A 17,747-nucleotide genomic window follows, 5' to 3' on the forward strand; every position below is an offset into this window, starting at 1 on the left:
CCTTGTAGTTGTCTTACGGGAGGAAACAATAATATCACGCACTGCTTGGGAAATATTGGGAAGCCTAGCTAAGACTGGAAGTGGAGTAACCAAGCTGTGAGTATGAGAGACTTGAGGGATTGGTGTAACCTGCCTGACTGATGAATCAAGAGGTCCGGCACTGGGTCCAGAACCCAAGGCTGGGCTAGAAGGTGGGGGTGAAGGGACAGAACCCAAATCTGTTGAGGCCAATAGGGGGCAATGAGGACCATCTTGCAACCCAACGATTTTGCTTTCTGAATGATTTTGGAATTAGGGGGAAGGGGGGAAATGCATAAAGGAGTCCCTGAGGCCAATCGTGGACTAGAGCGTTCCTGGGTGTCTGACCTGGAGGAGGAACAAGGGAGAAGTAGCTGCTGTATTTGTTGTTGGGGGGAAGAGGTAAAGAGATCTCAGCAAGGTCTGGCCCCATTTGTGGAAAATAAGATCCACAATTTCCTGTTTCAGAGACCACTGGTGCAGCATGAGGATAGCCCTGCTGAGCCTGTCTGCTATTACGTTGGATTTCCCAGGGATATGCGTTGCTGTCAGAAAATGTTGGGAATAAATTGACCATTGCCACAGTCTGAGGGCCTCTCGGCACAAGGGGTAAGACCTGGTTCCGCCCTGTTTGTTGATGTACCAAACCACTGACATGTTGTCTGTCTGTACAATAGTCCCGGCAGGGAGAGAGTCTTGAAGAGCTTGCAATGCTAGGAGCACCGCTCTTATCTCCAAGACGTAGATGTGCAAGTGGTACTCTTGAGGTTGCCACATGCCTTGGACTGTCTTCCCTAGATAATGCCCCCCCCCCCCACCCTATCAGGGAAGCGTCCATGGTCACTGTGGCAACCAGATGGGATTCCATGAAAGGTCTGCCCTGAGTCACTAGTGGGGAGACCATCTACCAATAAAGGTGTCTTTTGCAAGATTCCATAATTAGCATCATGTGAGACATGGGTAATTCCTGGAAGGACCATTGTGTGAAAAGAAGCCACTGAAGGATTCTCATGTGAAAGCGTGCTAAGGGAACTACAAGAATGGCTGCTGCCATGGACCCTAGAGCTTGAAGGACATATTTGACTTGAATTCTTTTGCTCCTCAGCAGAAATGACACCTGTTGTCGAATAATGGAAACTCATTCCTGAGGCAATTTTACAATTATTTTTCTTGTGTCTAGCTCTGCTCCTATGTATGTAATAGAGACAGGGCAACAAGGCAATTTTTTTTAAGTTTATTGTGATGCCTAGTTGAGCACGGGATGTGACGGTGTAATCTCATGCCTCTATAAGTTGTTGCCTGGTGGTAGCAGTGAGGAGCCAGTCATCTAGATAAGAAACACCTGGAATCCTAGACATCTCAGGTGAGCCATAACTACTGCCATGCATTTGGTGAACACCCTGGGGGCTGTGGTGAGACCAAAGGGCAGAGCTCTGAATTAATAATGACTGGCCCCTAACCGGAAGCATAGAAATCTCCTGGACCGTCTGTCCATTTTTATATGATAGTATGCATCCTGAAGATCTATGGAGCATATCCAATTGTCCTGACCCAGAAAGGGGAGAATGGACTGCAGTGTTACCATTCAGAACTTTTCTTTTTGTACAGATTTGTTTAATGTTACCATTCAGAACTTTTCTTTTTGTACAGATTTGTTTAATCTGCCGAGATCCAGAATTGGTCTCCAGTCCCCTGTCTTTTTGCGCACTAAAAAGAATCTTGAGTAAGTTCCGGATCCTACTTGGTCTGCGGGGACTTCCTGGACGGCTCTTTTTTCTAGCAGTCTTGAAACTTCTGTGACTGCCTGATCCCACAGATTGGGTGGAACATCTGGGAAGGATTGTTTTGAAACAAGAGGGGGTTGATGGAAGGGAATTTTGTAACCTCCAGATATAATGGCTAGTACACATTTGTCTTTTGTAATATTTTGCCAGGCAATTGGGTACAATGAAAGCCTTCCCCCGACTGCCTCCAGAGTTGAGCAGTCGGGCATCCCTTCAGGGATGTTGACAGGGTTTGGAAGAGAACGTATCTCTGTCACCCTGATTTTGCAGACCCCCTCTGCCACGAGGGTGGCGTCTGCCATTGTTATTGTTTCCACCTCTGCCTCTGGGGGAAAAATCACCACATGCGTCAGGCAAGGGTCTCTGGGATTTTCGAAACCACATCTTTCCACCCTTCTGACCCTTTGGGTATGGTCTGGTAGGAGTGGAAAAATGGACTCCCACATCAGAGAGCGTCTTGCCTTCCTGCTGGCACCTGGTAAGTGTCTTTCACCGGAGGAACCAAAATGAGCAGCGACTGTGAAAATATGAAAACTAGGAGACTAGCCGATCAAGGAGATGTACACCAGCAAAATTCAGTTCCAAATACACCTAGGGTATATATTGAGCTTGGAATAAAATTCTTCAAAAACCAACCACGACAACTGTAAACCGAACCTTTGTTGAAGCAATGCGTATTAACCTAGGTTTCGTCCGTACCAACTAACTTCTTCAGAATACATAACCACAATTACTCGAACACTTTAAATACACAAAGTTACACCCCGTTAATTAATTAATTGACAATTGATGTCTCATTAATTTAGCAACGTACCATATTGATGTACTGATACTCTACCTACTGAATGTACTAAAAACAACATAAAATGTACTTCGAAATACAGTGCATCCTGATGTTGTTAAATAAATAAATAAATAAATATGTGCGACTTAAATATTTGTGTACATATAACTCAATGTAAAAGTCTTTATGTTGACACATATATACATGATAAAATGACAATGAAATAATGATGTGAGTACCAAATTTACTACTGTGATGAAAAATGTAAATTGTAAATATGATGTGTAATGAAATTATATCAATAATATATCAGATCTACGTTATTAATCAGAATGATACAGCTGATGAAATAAAAAATGAACATAAAAAAATATATATATAAATAACTGAATAACAATAAACCCAATTTTACCCCTCTAATTTTGACCTTTATTTCCCCTTCACCCTATTAAATTTTAATATGGGTGTGATGGTATGATATTCGTTCAGACCTGGTTTATTGTATGCATCTAAGAGTATCTGCCATTTTAACTCTTTGACATCCAAGTCATATTGAGTAGTTTTACCCTGCGGATCATAGGTAACGTGTTGAATTACACAAAATTTAAACTTATGATCAACATTACTTTGAATGTGTCTGGCCAAAGCATTGGTTGTTTTTAAATGTTGGATATCCAGCAGATGTTCTTTTACTCTGTCTCTAAAGTGCCTGCTGGTTTTTCCAACGTAAAATGCTTTACAATTTTGACATAATGCAAGATAAATGACGTTAGATGTATAACAATTAAAATGTCCATTAATCTTAATGTTACAAGAATTCTCAACTATACTGGCACATGTACAATGAATGTGGGTGCACACAAAACACCTCCCACATTTAAAATTTCCTTTAGATCTAGTGTTACATCCCTCATTATTTCCATTATCTTTTTCAAACATGTCTTTAAACGACAAACTTTTCCTGTAAATAAACTTAATTTGTCCTTGAAACAAATGTCCCCACATATTGTCTCTAGCCAAAATTTCCCAATTCCTCATAATAATTTTTTCTATAATTTCAAATGAGTCATTAAATGTTAATATATATAAAGGAATGTTATTGGTCATTGGTTGAATTGTTGTTTTATTTATATTACATCTATTTAATAAAAAAACAAAATTTAGTATTGCTTGATATGTCCCAACTTGTCTTTTATTTGCCACTTCTTGAAGTATGCTTTGACATAATTGTTCAGGATAACCCCTATTTTGAAACAAGGATGACATATAGTTCAGTTCATCCATAAATTCCTGATCATCACTCACCATTCTTGCCGCCCTGACCATCTGCCCTTTAACAATGGCTTTTTTCTGATGGTCAGGGTGCCAGCTGACATAGTGAAGATATGAATTGGAGAACGTTGGTTTCCTGTATATGTTTGATTTTAATCTACCATCATCCTTGTTGTAAGATAACCTAATATCCAAATAGGTAATTGTATCCTGACTAATCTCATGAGTAAACTTCAAAAATCTAACAGTTTTGTTAATGTACATAAGAAAGGAATTCAAGGCTCTTTGATCGTCATCCCAGATGACGAAAATATCATCCAGGTATCTAGTATACATTTTAATGTGCCCATAAAATTCCGTTTTGAATACATAATTATTTTCCCAGTAACGCATGATAAGATTGGCGTACATTGGGGCACATGATGCCCCCATTGCCACACCGTTATTTTGTTGATAGTAATTACCCTCATAGAACAAAAAATTATTGTGCAACCCAATATCCATTAAATTGGCCAATGTATTAATTCTGTCTTGATCATATATATGAGTTTCAAACAATTGTTCCTCCAACCAGATTAAACCTATGTCATGCGGTATAGTTGTAAATAAATTGCAAACATCAACCGTTACAAAATGATATCCATCTCTCATATTAAATTCTTTAAGTCTACCCAAAAAATCCCATGAATCTTTAGTGATATAGGGGAATTTTAACATACTTTTTTTGAAATAATGATCTAAAAATTGACTGATAAAGCAAGTTTTGCTCCTCTTTCCATCAACTATTGGTCGCAATTGCAAATTGTTCAACCCCTTATGGATTTTGGGTATACCAAAAACTCCACTGATGACAGGATATTCATTTGTCAAATATTCATATTCAGTCTCTGAAATCTCCCCCTGAAATAACATATCACTAAGTAGTAAATCTATTTTTTTAAAAGTGATATTGATTTCATTTTTACTAACTTCAATATAAGAATCACTGAGTAACATGTTTGTCATATAGGAAATATAATCACTTTTATCCGTAATAACCACTCCATTACCCTTATCTGGTCTCATGATTCTAATGTCCCTCATATTACATATCTCATTTAGTATAATTTGTTCCTCTTTAGATATATTAGTATGTGTAGCTTTCCTGTATGATTTGTAAAACTTCCTCGTCAATTTCACTCAGCTTTTCAAAGGTACCTACACTGTCATTTATAGGGGGGTTAAATGTACTAGGCTTAGTTAGTTTGCCCTTGTCATAACTGTCATTGTTCTCACTGCTATTATGAAAATAAACCTTTAAATTCAGTTTACGAGTGAACAATTTTAAGTCCAACATAGATTCCACTAAATTTCCCTTTTTACATGGGACAAAACTAAAGCCTCTCGAAAACAAGTTTACCTGTTGTTCATTAATGGGTAATTTAGAATAATTGAATAATCTGAAATCTCCCTTGGTGTTAGATGTGACAGTGGGATAGCTTAAAAATGCATTTTCCAATATACTCAAAACATTATCGGTGTCATTGTGACACTCATTTGCTACAACAGGTTCACCCATATTCCCCACACTCTGTTGGTCAAAGTAAATTTCAGGGTTAAAATCAATGAAAAAATTCACATAGTTAACTTTGTCATCTTCAGTTGAAAAAATAACTTGTTCACATTCAGAATTACCACATACATTTGAATCACTTATAAGTTCTAATACTACATCATTGTCATCACTAACATCATATAAAGTACTATTGTTATTTAAACACTCATACGTACTTAAATCCATAAGAATATCGTTGTTCATAGTGTTATGAAAATGCTGTTTTAAGTTCCCATTTGAATTAAATTTAACAAAATCATTAACACTATCATCCAACGAAACATCGTGGTAGACAACATCACTTGGTGCTACTGACATATCGTTCCTAACATCAAGTCCTATATTTTTGAATGTTTGCCGTGTGACCAACTCTTTACATTTTGTATTATCGTTATTCACTGTACCATGTAAATTGGTGCAAAAACCATTTGAAGGTGATGTCAAAACAAATGAATATTGGAGCCTATCAAAGTCGGCCCCAATATGAAAAGCATCCAAGTTTGACTTACCTACTTTATCATCTTCAATATAATGTAATGGCTCTATACTGAATAAAGCATACTCTGAATTAGTATCCTGATCTTGTAGGGTATCTCCAAGCTCTTTTAGGAGATCCCTCTGAAGTCTAGTAAAATTGTAAAGACGGTTCAGGGAACTAAGGGAGAAGATCGCTGATGAAAACATTCGCTTCCCATATCTGTCCATCGTACGAGACTCTTTATTCGGTGGATGGACAGATGAGGAGACTTCAGCTAACTCTCTCTTTGTGGCTGTGGCTACCACCATAGCATCAACTAGGATACCTTTAATCAAGAATTGTTGGTCTTGGGGTGCTGTGATAAATTTATTAGGTCTCCTCGGGGCAGGTTCCATGGAATCTGGAGCTGACCAAGCTTTTTGAGACACTACGGACATGAGGGGATCAAAAGGCTGAGACACCTAGGAGGTGGAAGGTCGGGAACCAAATGAGTCCAGGTATACAGACTCACCCTCGGAGGGGGCTAGGGACATCCAGCTATGCCTCTGCCTAAGAATCTCGAGGATGTCTGAAAAGGAAACATCTTCAGAGGGGGACCTTGGGGACCCCTCCGATTCATCCAGGTCTGTATCTAAGGTGACAGACTCAGGGGAGTCTTGGTGTTTCCTCTTGCACTTTTTCTTCTGGGAAGCCTGCTCAGAATGCTCTGGGGAGGTTTTGGAAGAAGAGGGTTCACCCAATGAGGTGTCCTGGGGCATAGGTTCCCTACGCTTTGGAGCTGGAGGAGGAGCAGAGGTTGGCACAGGCACCGAAGGGACCAATAGTGGGGTTGTCTGTGGGGACAGCACTCTATGCATGACCTTGAAAGCATTGCAGTCTCGACACAAAGAGGACCCCGGCTCCGAAGAGACAGGAATCCCACTCTGCACCGAGGGCAATGGCTCTGAGGCCGATGTGGGAGCCGAACTCCACTGAGCCGACGCTCCGAGAGGGAGAGCGGGGTCAGACAAGGGTCCAATGCCACTTCCCCCCCTTTGTGACCCGACGATAGAGCTTCGGCGCTCAGATACCTCGTTGGAAGGAAGAACCAAGGTAATCAGAGCCAACATCGGAGCCGAAGAGGATTTCTTCGGAGCCGACGGAACCACTATCGGAACATCCATGGACTCAGGCTCCAAGCTAAGCATAGTCGGAGGAGGAATCGATATAGAAGTGGATGGAGCCAAGGCCTGTTGAGGCGGGCTCGAAAGCAATTTTGCAAGGGCCTGTGACTTCAGCAACCCACTGATAACTCTCTCCACGTCCTGATCTGATAATCTTGAGGATCGAGAGGAGTGGGAAGATAAGCGATGACTGGCTGTGCTCTGAAGTAAGGGTGATTGTGGCACCGAGCAAATCGGCTCCAATGAAGGAGACCTAGCTCATTTGTGGCTCCGAGACGGCACTGAGGTAACAGTTGGAGCCGACAGAGGAGTAGTCTTGTCTGTGCTAGAGGGCACCAATACACTTTGTCTGTCAAGCTTACAGGTCGGTTCCGAACATGGAGCCGATGGCTTGACTGACTTCAAAGATTTTACTGGCTGAGATGCTTTAGCCGGAGAATCCTGTTTCAACAATCCATGGAGGATAAGCTTGTTTTTCCACTCCTGCAGGACACTTGGACTAAAGGCATGACAAATAAAGCAAGAGTCCTGCATGTGCAGAGCCCCCAAGCAGTACACACAACTGGTGTGCCCATCTGTCAGAGACATCTTCTGACAGCATGAGTCACACTTTCTAAACCCTGAGGTTTTATCTTCCTTGGACATTTTGAGAAAAAAAGGAAGTACCACAAAAAGACACACTACAATAATAAAAAATTATATTGATAAAAACCTAAAAGGAGAGCCTCTAACTTAAATTACTGTCCTTAAGGGGGGGGGGACTCTCTAACTTAAACGAGTTCAGGGAACAACAGAAGCCCTAGCGACTAAGGGGCGATGGCCAACACAGCACAAGAACACAACAAAGGACAAGCTAAGGGGTTTATGACTAAATAAACTTACAAACTACTATAAACAGAGGAAAAAAAATACTAACTTTTCAAGTAAATTATATAACTTTAAACAGAGAAAAAAGTTATACTAAGCCTGAGCCAGTATTGACACAACCTTGCAGCTAAAGTGGCAAACGAGATCTGGGTAGCTGACGCTGGGCATTCTGGGATAAGGGGTAGCCTTGAGCCAGTAAAGAGCTCTCGAGCTATAGAAAGTGGCCGAGTCGGAGCCGATCCATCCAGCAAGAATGAAGGCGAGATTGGACAACTTAACATTAATTGTTTTGAGCTGTGATACAGAATCTGAATTGCCTAGGCATAGTAAGGCTTTGCTGAGTTTAACTCTGGGGGCTGCCTAAAAAGCAATTACTAGAAAATAGAAATCAAAGTCTAAACCAACAGTAGTGGAAGTAGTGAATATAGTGACAGAGATAAAAGAACTGCAAGTGGGATCTTTAGAAAAGAGTAGTAGCAAATTACATAGAAAAACATTTGGAATTGCGGGATCAGTACACACAGAATAATGTTTTGGAGGAGGAATGTGGTTTAACGGAAGGCAGGAACTGAATGAGCCATGTAATGTCTGACTGCCCATGACTATATAGAAGATTATATGTGATGTATAATGTTTGGAACTGAAAATATGTCAATATGGTTTGTTTTCATTTATATAAATATAAGTGATAATTCAATAAAAATGTTTCTTGTTTAAAAAATAAATATATATATATATATATATATATATATATATATATATATATATATATATTTTCACCCCTATTCGGCTGGTTAGTTTTGTACAAAGGAGTTGGCATTTATTAAGTCTAGGAATCATTGAGCATTCTCAACATATATGGTGCATGTGCTTTAGTTAATCAACTAACTGTTGTATTCACCGATCGAAAAATGCATTTTTTATTTACAAGTTGTTCAGTAAGCACATTTAGAAAATTTTCATAGTTGTCCAGGTACATGGAAGGTACTTACATCATGCTATAAAATAATTTTATGTAATTTAAAATGTAATATGCTTTGTTTGTGGCCATGGGCAATCTGCATAGAAATAACTGCATTTCAGACAAATAGAGATACTTCTCTGCAGTTTCCAATGGGTCTTAGCACATGGCAGGCACTGAAACTTTGCAAAGAGAGAGTGAGCTACACGGTCTAGGGACCTAAACCTTGTCACCACAATAAACAGAACATGCTGGAGGGATAGATTCCTGTCCCAGAGACTTCCCATACTCTGGAACAAACTACCTATATATATATATATATATATATATATATATATATATATATCAAACAAAGCTCCTCATTAGCACTCTTCAAGAAAAATCTTGAAATTCACCCCGGGGATCACTTCTGTGGCTCTTGCTTGACAGGGGCACAGGAAAATAATTTTCTTGGGTGGCAAAAGCCAGGGTACCGTTTGGCTACGCTTATATAGGCCCTAGGGCCAATAGCCTAGTACCTACCTATGAACCTATGTCATTAGACTGAAACAAAGTCTCTGTTACAGCATAGAAGCGGATGTATTAAAGTTGAAGCACAGCTTCAAGATCTGGCAATTTACTGTTAAGATTTCTGGCACTGGGTAGACCAGCCCTGATATGGTACAAATTGGAATTTATTGTAAACCAGTTTGTTGTGTTCACTAGTAGCTAGGGCATTTCCACTTGGACGCATACCTCTCAACCTCTTAGATCAAGAAATCTGGACAAAACCACAGATAATGGGGGACAAAGGCTCAAATATAGGGACACACTTTAAATATTGTTCTTGCAAACACAGAAAGTTAAAGAATAACAGGTTTTGCATCAGCATGAATTTTCTGAAGAATATGAAGTCTGAAAATCAGATGTCTACCATTATTTTCTGACTTAAGGCCTCAATTATTTGCAATTGATTTGCCAGAAAACTACTCCATTTTATGAGAAATGGACCAAAAATATAAGTCAAAAATCTGGACATTCTGTAAAAAATCTGCTCAGCTGAGAGCCACATATGCTTGGATGTGCACACAATGGCCTTAGATGGTTTGCAGAATACAGTCTGGTGGATCACTGCACTGTGTGTGTATAAAGTGGAATTATGTTAGCAAATTGCTGCAAAGATTCCTCAGTCCTGATTCTTTGAGGCCCAGGGACTGATTTTTTTTTATACCTCAGTAAGTGCCATTTTAGTGTGATCTTATGGAGGTACAGGTGAATTTATATGCTGCTTATTGACCAAGAAGTATATCTTAGTGGTACAGCATTTGACTGCAGATCAAGAGGTCCCCAGTTCAAATCTGGAAGCCCCTTAACTGCGATTAGTCTGACAATTAGTACAGATGATTAAAGCTATGCAAATTTAACAAGTTGCTTCCTGTGGCATATAGTTTGATTCCCTCTGTGTTGACCTTGAGAAAGTAACTTAGACAGTGCTTTGGGTCAACTGGGAAATTGGGCAAGGCTTCTTAATGGCCTATTGGAACTTATGAATCAAGGAACCTATCTGTGTAGCTGACAGGACAGGTTTCTGTGCTATACAAATAACTGCACCTCTCTCAAATCATGTCATGCTAGTCTAGTAGGTCCAGTAGTAAATGGTTATCCAGTGAGCATTAGACTATCTGAAAAACAGAGGAGGTTTCCATGTCTGTTAGATGGGTCAAATTACCAAGGGCAGGAATGATATATTGAACCAATTTATTTAGTAGACAAAGAAGATATGCTAGGGAGACCATGCTGTAGAGAAGATGTACTAGGTGAAGTAATTCATCAAAATATATGCCACTGCACAGCCTTGTCCTTGATCTCCTACATATCTATATGTCTAATGGCTTAGCAAACACCAGAACCAGGGACATAAATCATCAACAGCAGATAAAAAGAAAGTGAATAACACAGAGATACATTACACAGCACCTCTCCCACCTCTGGAATAAACTGCCTCTACAGGATGAGAAGTGTGATACATTATCACTCTAGAAAAATAACACAGATGACTGGAAAGGCACATTCAAGTTTACCTTGGGACTAACTGGCCTGGCCCACCTTGATAAAGGGAGTACAGTTGGTATTAGCAAGGCATTTATGGTCATGAACTAAACTGGTTTGAAACTCTTGTTAGTCCTATGACGATTCCGGACGCAAATAAAAATGTTAAGAAGTTTCTTTCTGCAAAAGCAGGTCAAAACTTTTAACTTCTAGGGAAGGATGAATCTGTGAAACTAGTTGTCTTTAGAAATGCTTCACATGGAAAGTTACTTGATGGTTGCCCTGAAGGGGAAGATATGACTTCTTTGACGGAAGCACAAGAAAAATTTGCACTCCTTTGCAGGCAGTCAAAAAATGAGAAGAGTGGTATTCAGTATCCACATAGAAGAAACTCTTTCCATGTCTGGTAGCCACAACAATGCACTCTAACTACACTCTATTCTGAACTCACGACTGATGACCCAATGATTAACAACCATTTTTTTTGTTTTGATGCAATTAACTCAACAAAACTTTCTTGCCAAAAAAAATTCACCTGGAAATCAAAGTAACAAGATAACCCATTCAAACTCACAGAATTCATAGCATCCCCTGGTTAGCTAAAACAAAAATAGTTGACAGACTGCCTTATTAAGAAGTGGGCTTTTAAAGGCACCAGAAGAAGGAATATAAAACATACTGATTGCATTCCAGAGAGTTTTCTGACAAATCAACTTAAAAAGCATAAAATAAACGAAGTGCAAATATTTTGTGAACAATAAAAGCTATTAAAACTATATAAATTACAATATTATCAGTGAGAAGTATTATTTACACTGATAATAGCCTGTGTAGTCAAAGTATTTCCATACTATTATAATACATTATAACGCCTTCACACCCAGAATTATATTTTTGCTAAACTTGCACAAATTGTCATATCTTAGAAACTGTACAAACTAGACAAATACTGTCAGAACACTTTTGTTAACCACACATAAGCTTTCATTCAACAACAATAAATTCCTCTCTGTGTGCAGATTTATTGAAATATTTACAGAGATATGAGACATATGCTTAATGGTATAATTAACAATACAAGTAACACTGAATACCTCTCGAGATGTGCAACTTACAGTGCAAATATCAATCACAGCTTTTTTCAACAATATCTAAGGTTTCATCTGATACCATGCAATAGTTTGCAAGTCATTTATTTTCTGAAATATTAAGTAATTATGGACATATTGTTTATTTTTGTAATTACTGACAAACAACTAGTGATATCTCAAGCATAGTGTGATATAAATGGACACTAACAATGAACATTCCAGTCTCCTGCCATGCCATTTCACACCACACTCCTCAACAGCATGTAGGTTTCTCAGTTATGAATACATGAACATATATGAACCAAAGGTTGCAAAAAAGTGATTAATTTCTCTACTGCATGACATACTACATTAACAATCTTAGTATCATCTTGCTAGTAACTCCTTGCCCTTTCTAATACTGCCAATTAATTAGCTGATATTTTACTCAGTTAAAGAAGCCAGACCTAAAAATGGCCTGGATGTCATAAGGAGCTATGAGTGTTTACTGGAAGTGTACAAAAAAGGAGCTATAGGCTTGACCTTTATGCAAAATGTTAACCCCTTTTTTATAATGGAGGGGATTGTGAAGTCTGCAGTTATTTGCTTTGTTTAGACATTTTACTCAACATCGACTTTAAGATCATAGCAGGTTACTAGATTAATGGTCCTAGGGCCCTTACAATCCTAGCCAAGAGTTTATCCCCAAAAAAGAAACCTCAGTTAGCACCTCACTCCCAGTCAATGAGGGACAAAGGTGGAACACCTGGGACAAATTATTCTCATCCAGTCATCAAGGTTGCACTTGAGAGTCAGCGAGGTACTCTGTTTGACATGTATGGGAAGTCTATTCCAGAGATGGGACAGCCTCTGGGAGCCAGACCTATCTCTCCAGCAGATTTTATTGATGTTGCATATTAGATTTCGGCCTACTGAGGGGTAATGCACAAGGAGTAAGACTTGCGGATATGGAGCATCTCTAGTAAGCCAGGGTCCAATATTGCCTTGTAGGCGAGACGCAGATCACCTCTGAGCAATCTGTATGATACTGTGTAGATGGACAGTGATTTGAGCTTGTCCGCATAGGACAGGTTTTGGAGGCCATGGATTCTCTTTGTGAGGTACTTCTGTGGTCTTTCCAGTTGATGTAGGTGTTTGGAGAGGTACATACCAAATAGGGCGCTATACTCAATTATAAGTCTAATGAGGAAAGAGTACAGTGAGGTAATAACCTCCTATTTTCTGGATGCACTCCCTTTACTTATGAGATGAACCAAGTAAAAGGCTTTTATGACCACTGCTGCCACATGATGGCCAAATGCGAGATTGTTGTCAACCTGATTACCCAGGTCCTCTCACCACAGGTTGTGTGTTTAGGGGGTTGCCATTGATGTGGTAATCAGTAGAGGCTGTGTTTTTTCTGAATGGTATGATAATGCATTTTTTTTGCATTTAACTTAAGGCCATGACTTTGGCACCAGTTATTTGTAACTGTGAGCCCTTCTTGCAGTATGTTAACATCATTTGGGGAATCAATGACAGCACCCAACTTACAGTCATCCACAAACTTGGTCAACCACAGGCTCTTTGTCTTTGCCTGGACCTATGAAAAGCAGCTACCAAACCAGTAGGGGTCCCAGGACAGATCCCTGGGGGAATACCACTAGTGACAGGTCTGCTGTCAGAGGTGGTGGCTTCTATTTTGACCTTGTGGGTCCTGTGAGCCAGGTGGCCACCCATCTGATGAGAGAGGGATTAACATCAAGTTGTGTTAAGCTTTTTGATGATGCTGAGTGGGGCCTTGTGTCAAATGCCTTGGCCAGGTCAAGGTAAGTTGTATGTACTGACTTTCCCTCATCCAGGGCCTTGATAACAGTCTCAAAGAAGTCAACTAGGTTCTATAGGCAATATTTGCTCCTGATGAATCTGAATTGGGTGGGATCATGTACTTGGAGATTGCCTATATTATTGTTTAGGAGATCCGTAATAATACGTTCCAAGGCTTTTCAGCAGTATTTGCCTATGTGTTGTTTTACTGCAGTGTAGACTGTGAACTCTGTGCTTACATATTTTTGTAATATTGCTTTGCTGCTTAGATAATGAACAGAATAAACTCCATGCATCTTGAAAACACTATGACTTGTTTTTTCAACCATATATTATGACAGCATGTGGGTTAGTAGTTACAGCTCTGCCGCATATCTTCAGGTTCTGGGTTTCAACCCTGCCCTTTGTTCATTGTCGTTGTTCAGTCTGTATGCTTTCTCCTTGTCTATGTGGGTTTTCTTCTGGCACTGCTGCTTTTTTCAGCCTTATGGCTGAAAATCGTTCGCCAGCCAAGTCCACATAGCTGACAGATTGATATCGCAGTTAGACAGATAGACTGACAGACAGGCACAGAGAGAGAGAAAGTGAGAAAAATTAAGTTTGCTGCAAGCAACCAGGCTCAGTTCTGAGAACTTCTCAAAGGGGGCATGGCCAAACAACAAAGAATAGTGCCTACTAAGTCAGCCCCATGGCACAGAGGGAAGGAGACATGACTGCAACCCAGCAGACCTGGGTTTGAGCTGAAAGCCCAGCACATGAGCATCCAACTTGGAGGGGACGGAAAAGGCAGCAGTATTATACCAGCTTGACTGTCCTGGGGGGATGGGTCATAAGCAGGGGTGGCAGCCTGGGTAGTGAAACTGTACTAGACACTCCAAGCTTACAGAATTCTGGAGACTCAATGGAAGATACTGTTGGACACAATGACCTTACACCACTGCACATCAGATGTCGGGGAGGGTGAATGGGTAGGTCACACAAATAAAAATCCCTATGACTGCAAGTAAGGAACTGCACTGGGATCTCACAATCTCGTCTGAGGCAATGCAAAAATTTCAGATTAGGTCTGGGAGTGGAGATAAAGAGGGATTCCCAGTGTCCAAAATCAAGGAGAGGTATAAGTTGTATCACAGGAAATCACCATCACAATGACACTTGCTTGATGGAAATTTCTCCCAAGAGAACAAGGGATGAATGGTATACAAGTGTGCTACCCTAAAACCTGCTTGGGCTGAAAATTAATACAGTTAAGAACTCAAGGATTACAAAATGAAGTTGTTAGAGTTCCTCTACTAGAAAGTCTACCTCTCATTTACATTACAATTTAAAAATGTTTCTCTGCATTTCTGAGTGTAACTTACAACATCTTAAATCACCATCCTCATTAGTCATCTTTCAATAAGATGTATAAAGTTTGTATAGATTTGTATGTCTTTGTTACACTGTGCATCTGTATCTCTTCTTTACATTGTAACATATTTACCTGGGCTGTGCTCGTAAATGGTCCTCTGAAATCAGGGAACTACTCCACAGAACAAATGTAAAATAAAATCAAATAAACACATACTGCATTGTATATATGTTGACAAGGATTCTTTACCTGCCCTCGGGACAGACTGTCCCACCCTTCTGGACCCTGAGGTAGGAGGGAATACAGGAGTTCCATTCGTTCTCTAAGAGGTGGCAGCAGCAATGAAGTACCAACTGATAATGTATCAATTACAACCTAGATAAAAGCAAGAACTAAATTAGCTCTCAGCAGACAATATACACAAAGTTCCATACAAATCACACGGCACAGTGGCATTCACACCGCTAAAATAAAAGCAATGACGTTCATGCAAACTCCTGGTTACATCTGTGACTATAGTTGTTAGTCCCCTAGCAAACAATGCAAAATCAGCAAATGGCCTAAAGAAAAATAGAAAGGTATATTTATGGGGTTTGTTTCATGCACTCAATCTTGCAGCATATTATAAGCAATCTATGACTGACCGAAAGCAGAGTAGCAACATCTACATCAGCAGCTCAATATGTAGCACACTTGTGTTTGGTGCTAGAAGTTTAGACGGCTGTGGGACTGGATTCCTCTTCCATTACCAACAATACAGTTTAGCAGTAAGGGGCGATGCATTCGTGTGTGTGCCATCTTTCAAATGAGATGCTAAACCAAAGTACAATCTGCCCAAGCTGATGGTAGGACAAGGGGTGATCTCACAGCATGTATAGAACAGCAGTGGATGTTTATTTACATACCAACATTTTTATATATTTACTTTTACCATATGAACACAGGCTAATTACTCCATCAACTAGACACCCCTAAGAGTTGACCCAGTAGTCGGGGATCAGGGAACATATTTAAACAGCAATCTGGTCTTTGATCAATACGTGGCCAAGGTAGTAAAAAAGTTATTTTATGCTGCCCGATTTTTTAAGTAAGGGCATTGCATCCAGGTACAAGAAAGTCACAGTGCCACTTTATTCGGCCCTTATTGGATCCATCATTGAAAATAGTGCCCTTCAGCATGTACCTGACCAGACATATGCAACAGTTGGAATGCCTACAAAGGTTCCTTACCAGAAGAATCTAGGGTATAAACACACTGTCTTATATGGATCTCCTTAAAGTCCTATCTCTAGACTCTTGTCTTCTACAGGTGAATGAGAGGCAATCTATACCAGGCATACAGGACATCCTTGGATCCAGCTCTGATGGACCTTCGGCACATCTGCAAAACCAACAGTATCAGGTTCCTGGACTTTGCCAATACAAATGCTCTGGAGCACATTGTCAGCACTCCCACAATGAGATCTAATATCCTTGACATAGTGCTCACCAACATGAGGGATTGCTGCAGCAACCCATGTGTGGGGCCCTCCCTGTTAAAGTCCGATCATAAATCAGTCTCGCTCAAAGTACCGAATGTACCTAACCCACCCACAGGAGCAAAATGGTTAAAAAATTTCTCCAAAGCAAACTATAGTCTACTGAGCCGAGGATCGGCTCCAAACCCAACCAGCAAGAATGAAAGTGAGATAGACAACTTAACATTTAAGATTCCCTGTATGTTACTTCTGCATTCATTGCTTGGATCTAATTGAGTTCTGACTGAGGGTGCTACTGAAACAACTCAAGATATAAATTGATAAGTATATTTTTGGCACTTCTTTCCAAAGTTCTAGTATTCAGATTGCTTTGGCTTGATTGATTTAAGATCATACTTGCTGGCTTCTGATCTGTGTTGAAAGCTATTTTTCTGAGTTGATTTTTCCCCCACTCTGCCCTTCCTATTGGTGTTTTCTTTTTATACTTGGTGGCTTTGCAGTTGCCTGCCCCTACTGTATATTTCATCTGTGACACTCCTCCCAGTCTAGTGTTTAGCTCATTCTACCTAACACGGAGAGAAAAATTTTTTTTTTTACACTTTATTAATCTGCGTATTGTGTTTGTGTTTCTTCCTACTTTATTTATTTTGCTCTTGCGGCCTGTTCTTAAAAGTACTTAATAGCGTTTATTCTGCTGCATTTATTACTGCTTGTTAGTAGCCGATTAAATTGTAACTGTTATTCTAAGCCTTTGGATTACGCAATTGGGCTTTAGACCAGTTTTTCACATTAGGAAGGTTTGTGGTCTGCACTGTTGTGGCAGGACAGGAAGCATATATCCTTCCGAGTTGGGAGTTGCTGATTGAAGGCTTAGTGTCTGTTCTAAAGTGTATTTTTTCTGGTTTAAGCACTTGGGCTTTGGGCCAGTTTTTTTACATTAAGAAGGTGTGGTCTGCACTCTTGTGGGAGGCTGAATTCTGCCATTCTGAGCTGGGAATTTCTGGTCACAGGCTTATTGTGCCTGCTTATTTGAACTGTTTCTTTCTGAAAATGGTGTGCCTTGTTGCTACAA

The 17,747-nt window shown here is 39.9% G+C and overlaps 1 protein-coding gene across 1 annotated transcript in view; it reads right to left on the minus strand.

Moving 5' to 3' along the window:
- Positions 1–17,747, minus strand: part of LOC122815150 (probable E3 ubiquitin-protein ligase HERC1) — a 5,886,073-nt gene that overhangs the window by 4,599,844 nt on the left and 1,268,482 nt on the right. The window contains exon 13 of the mRNA XM_044087407.1: positions 15,447–15,572. Coding sequence (XP_043943342.1) covers positions 15,447–15,572 — 126 coding nt within the window. The remainder of the gene's footprint in view (positions 1–15,446; positions 15,573–17,747) is intronic.

Source organism: Protopterus annectens, chromosome 1.part1, assembly GCF_019279795.1.
Source record: "Protopterus annectens isolate FY-2018-M chromosome 1.part1, PAN1.0, whole genome shotgun sequence".
NCBI lineage: Eukaryota > Metazoa > Chordata > Ceratodontiformes > Protopteridae > Protopterus > Protopterus annectens.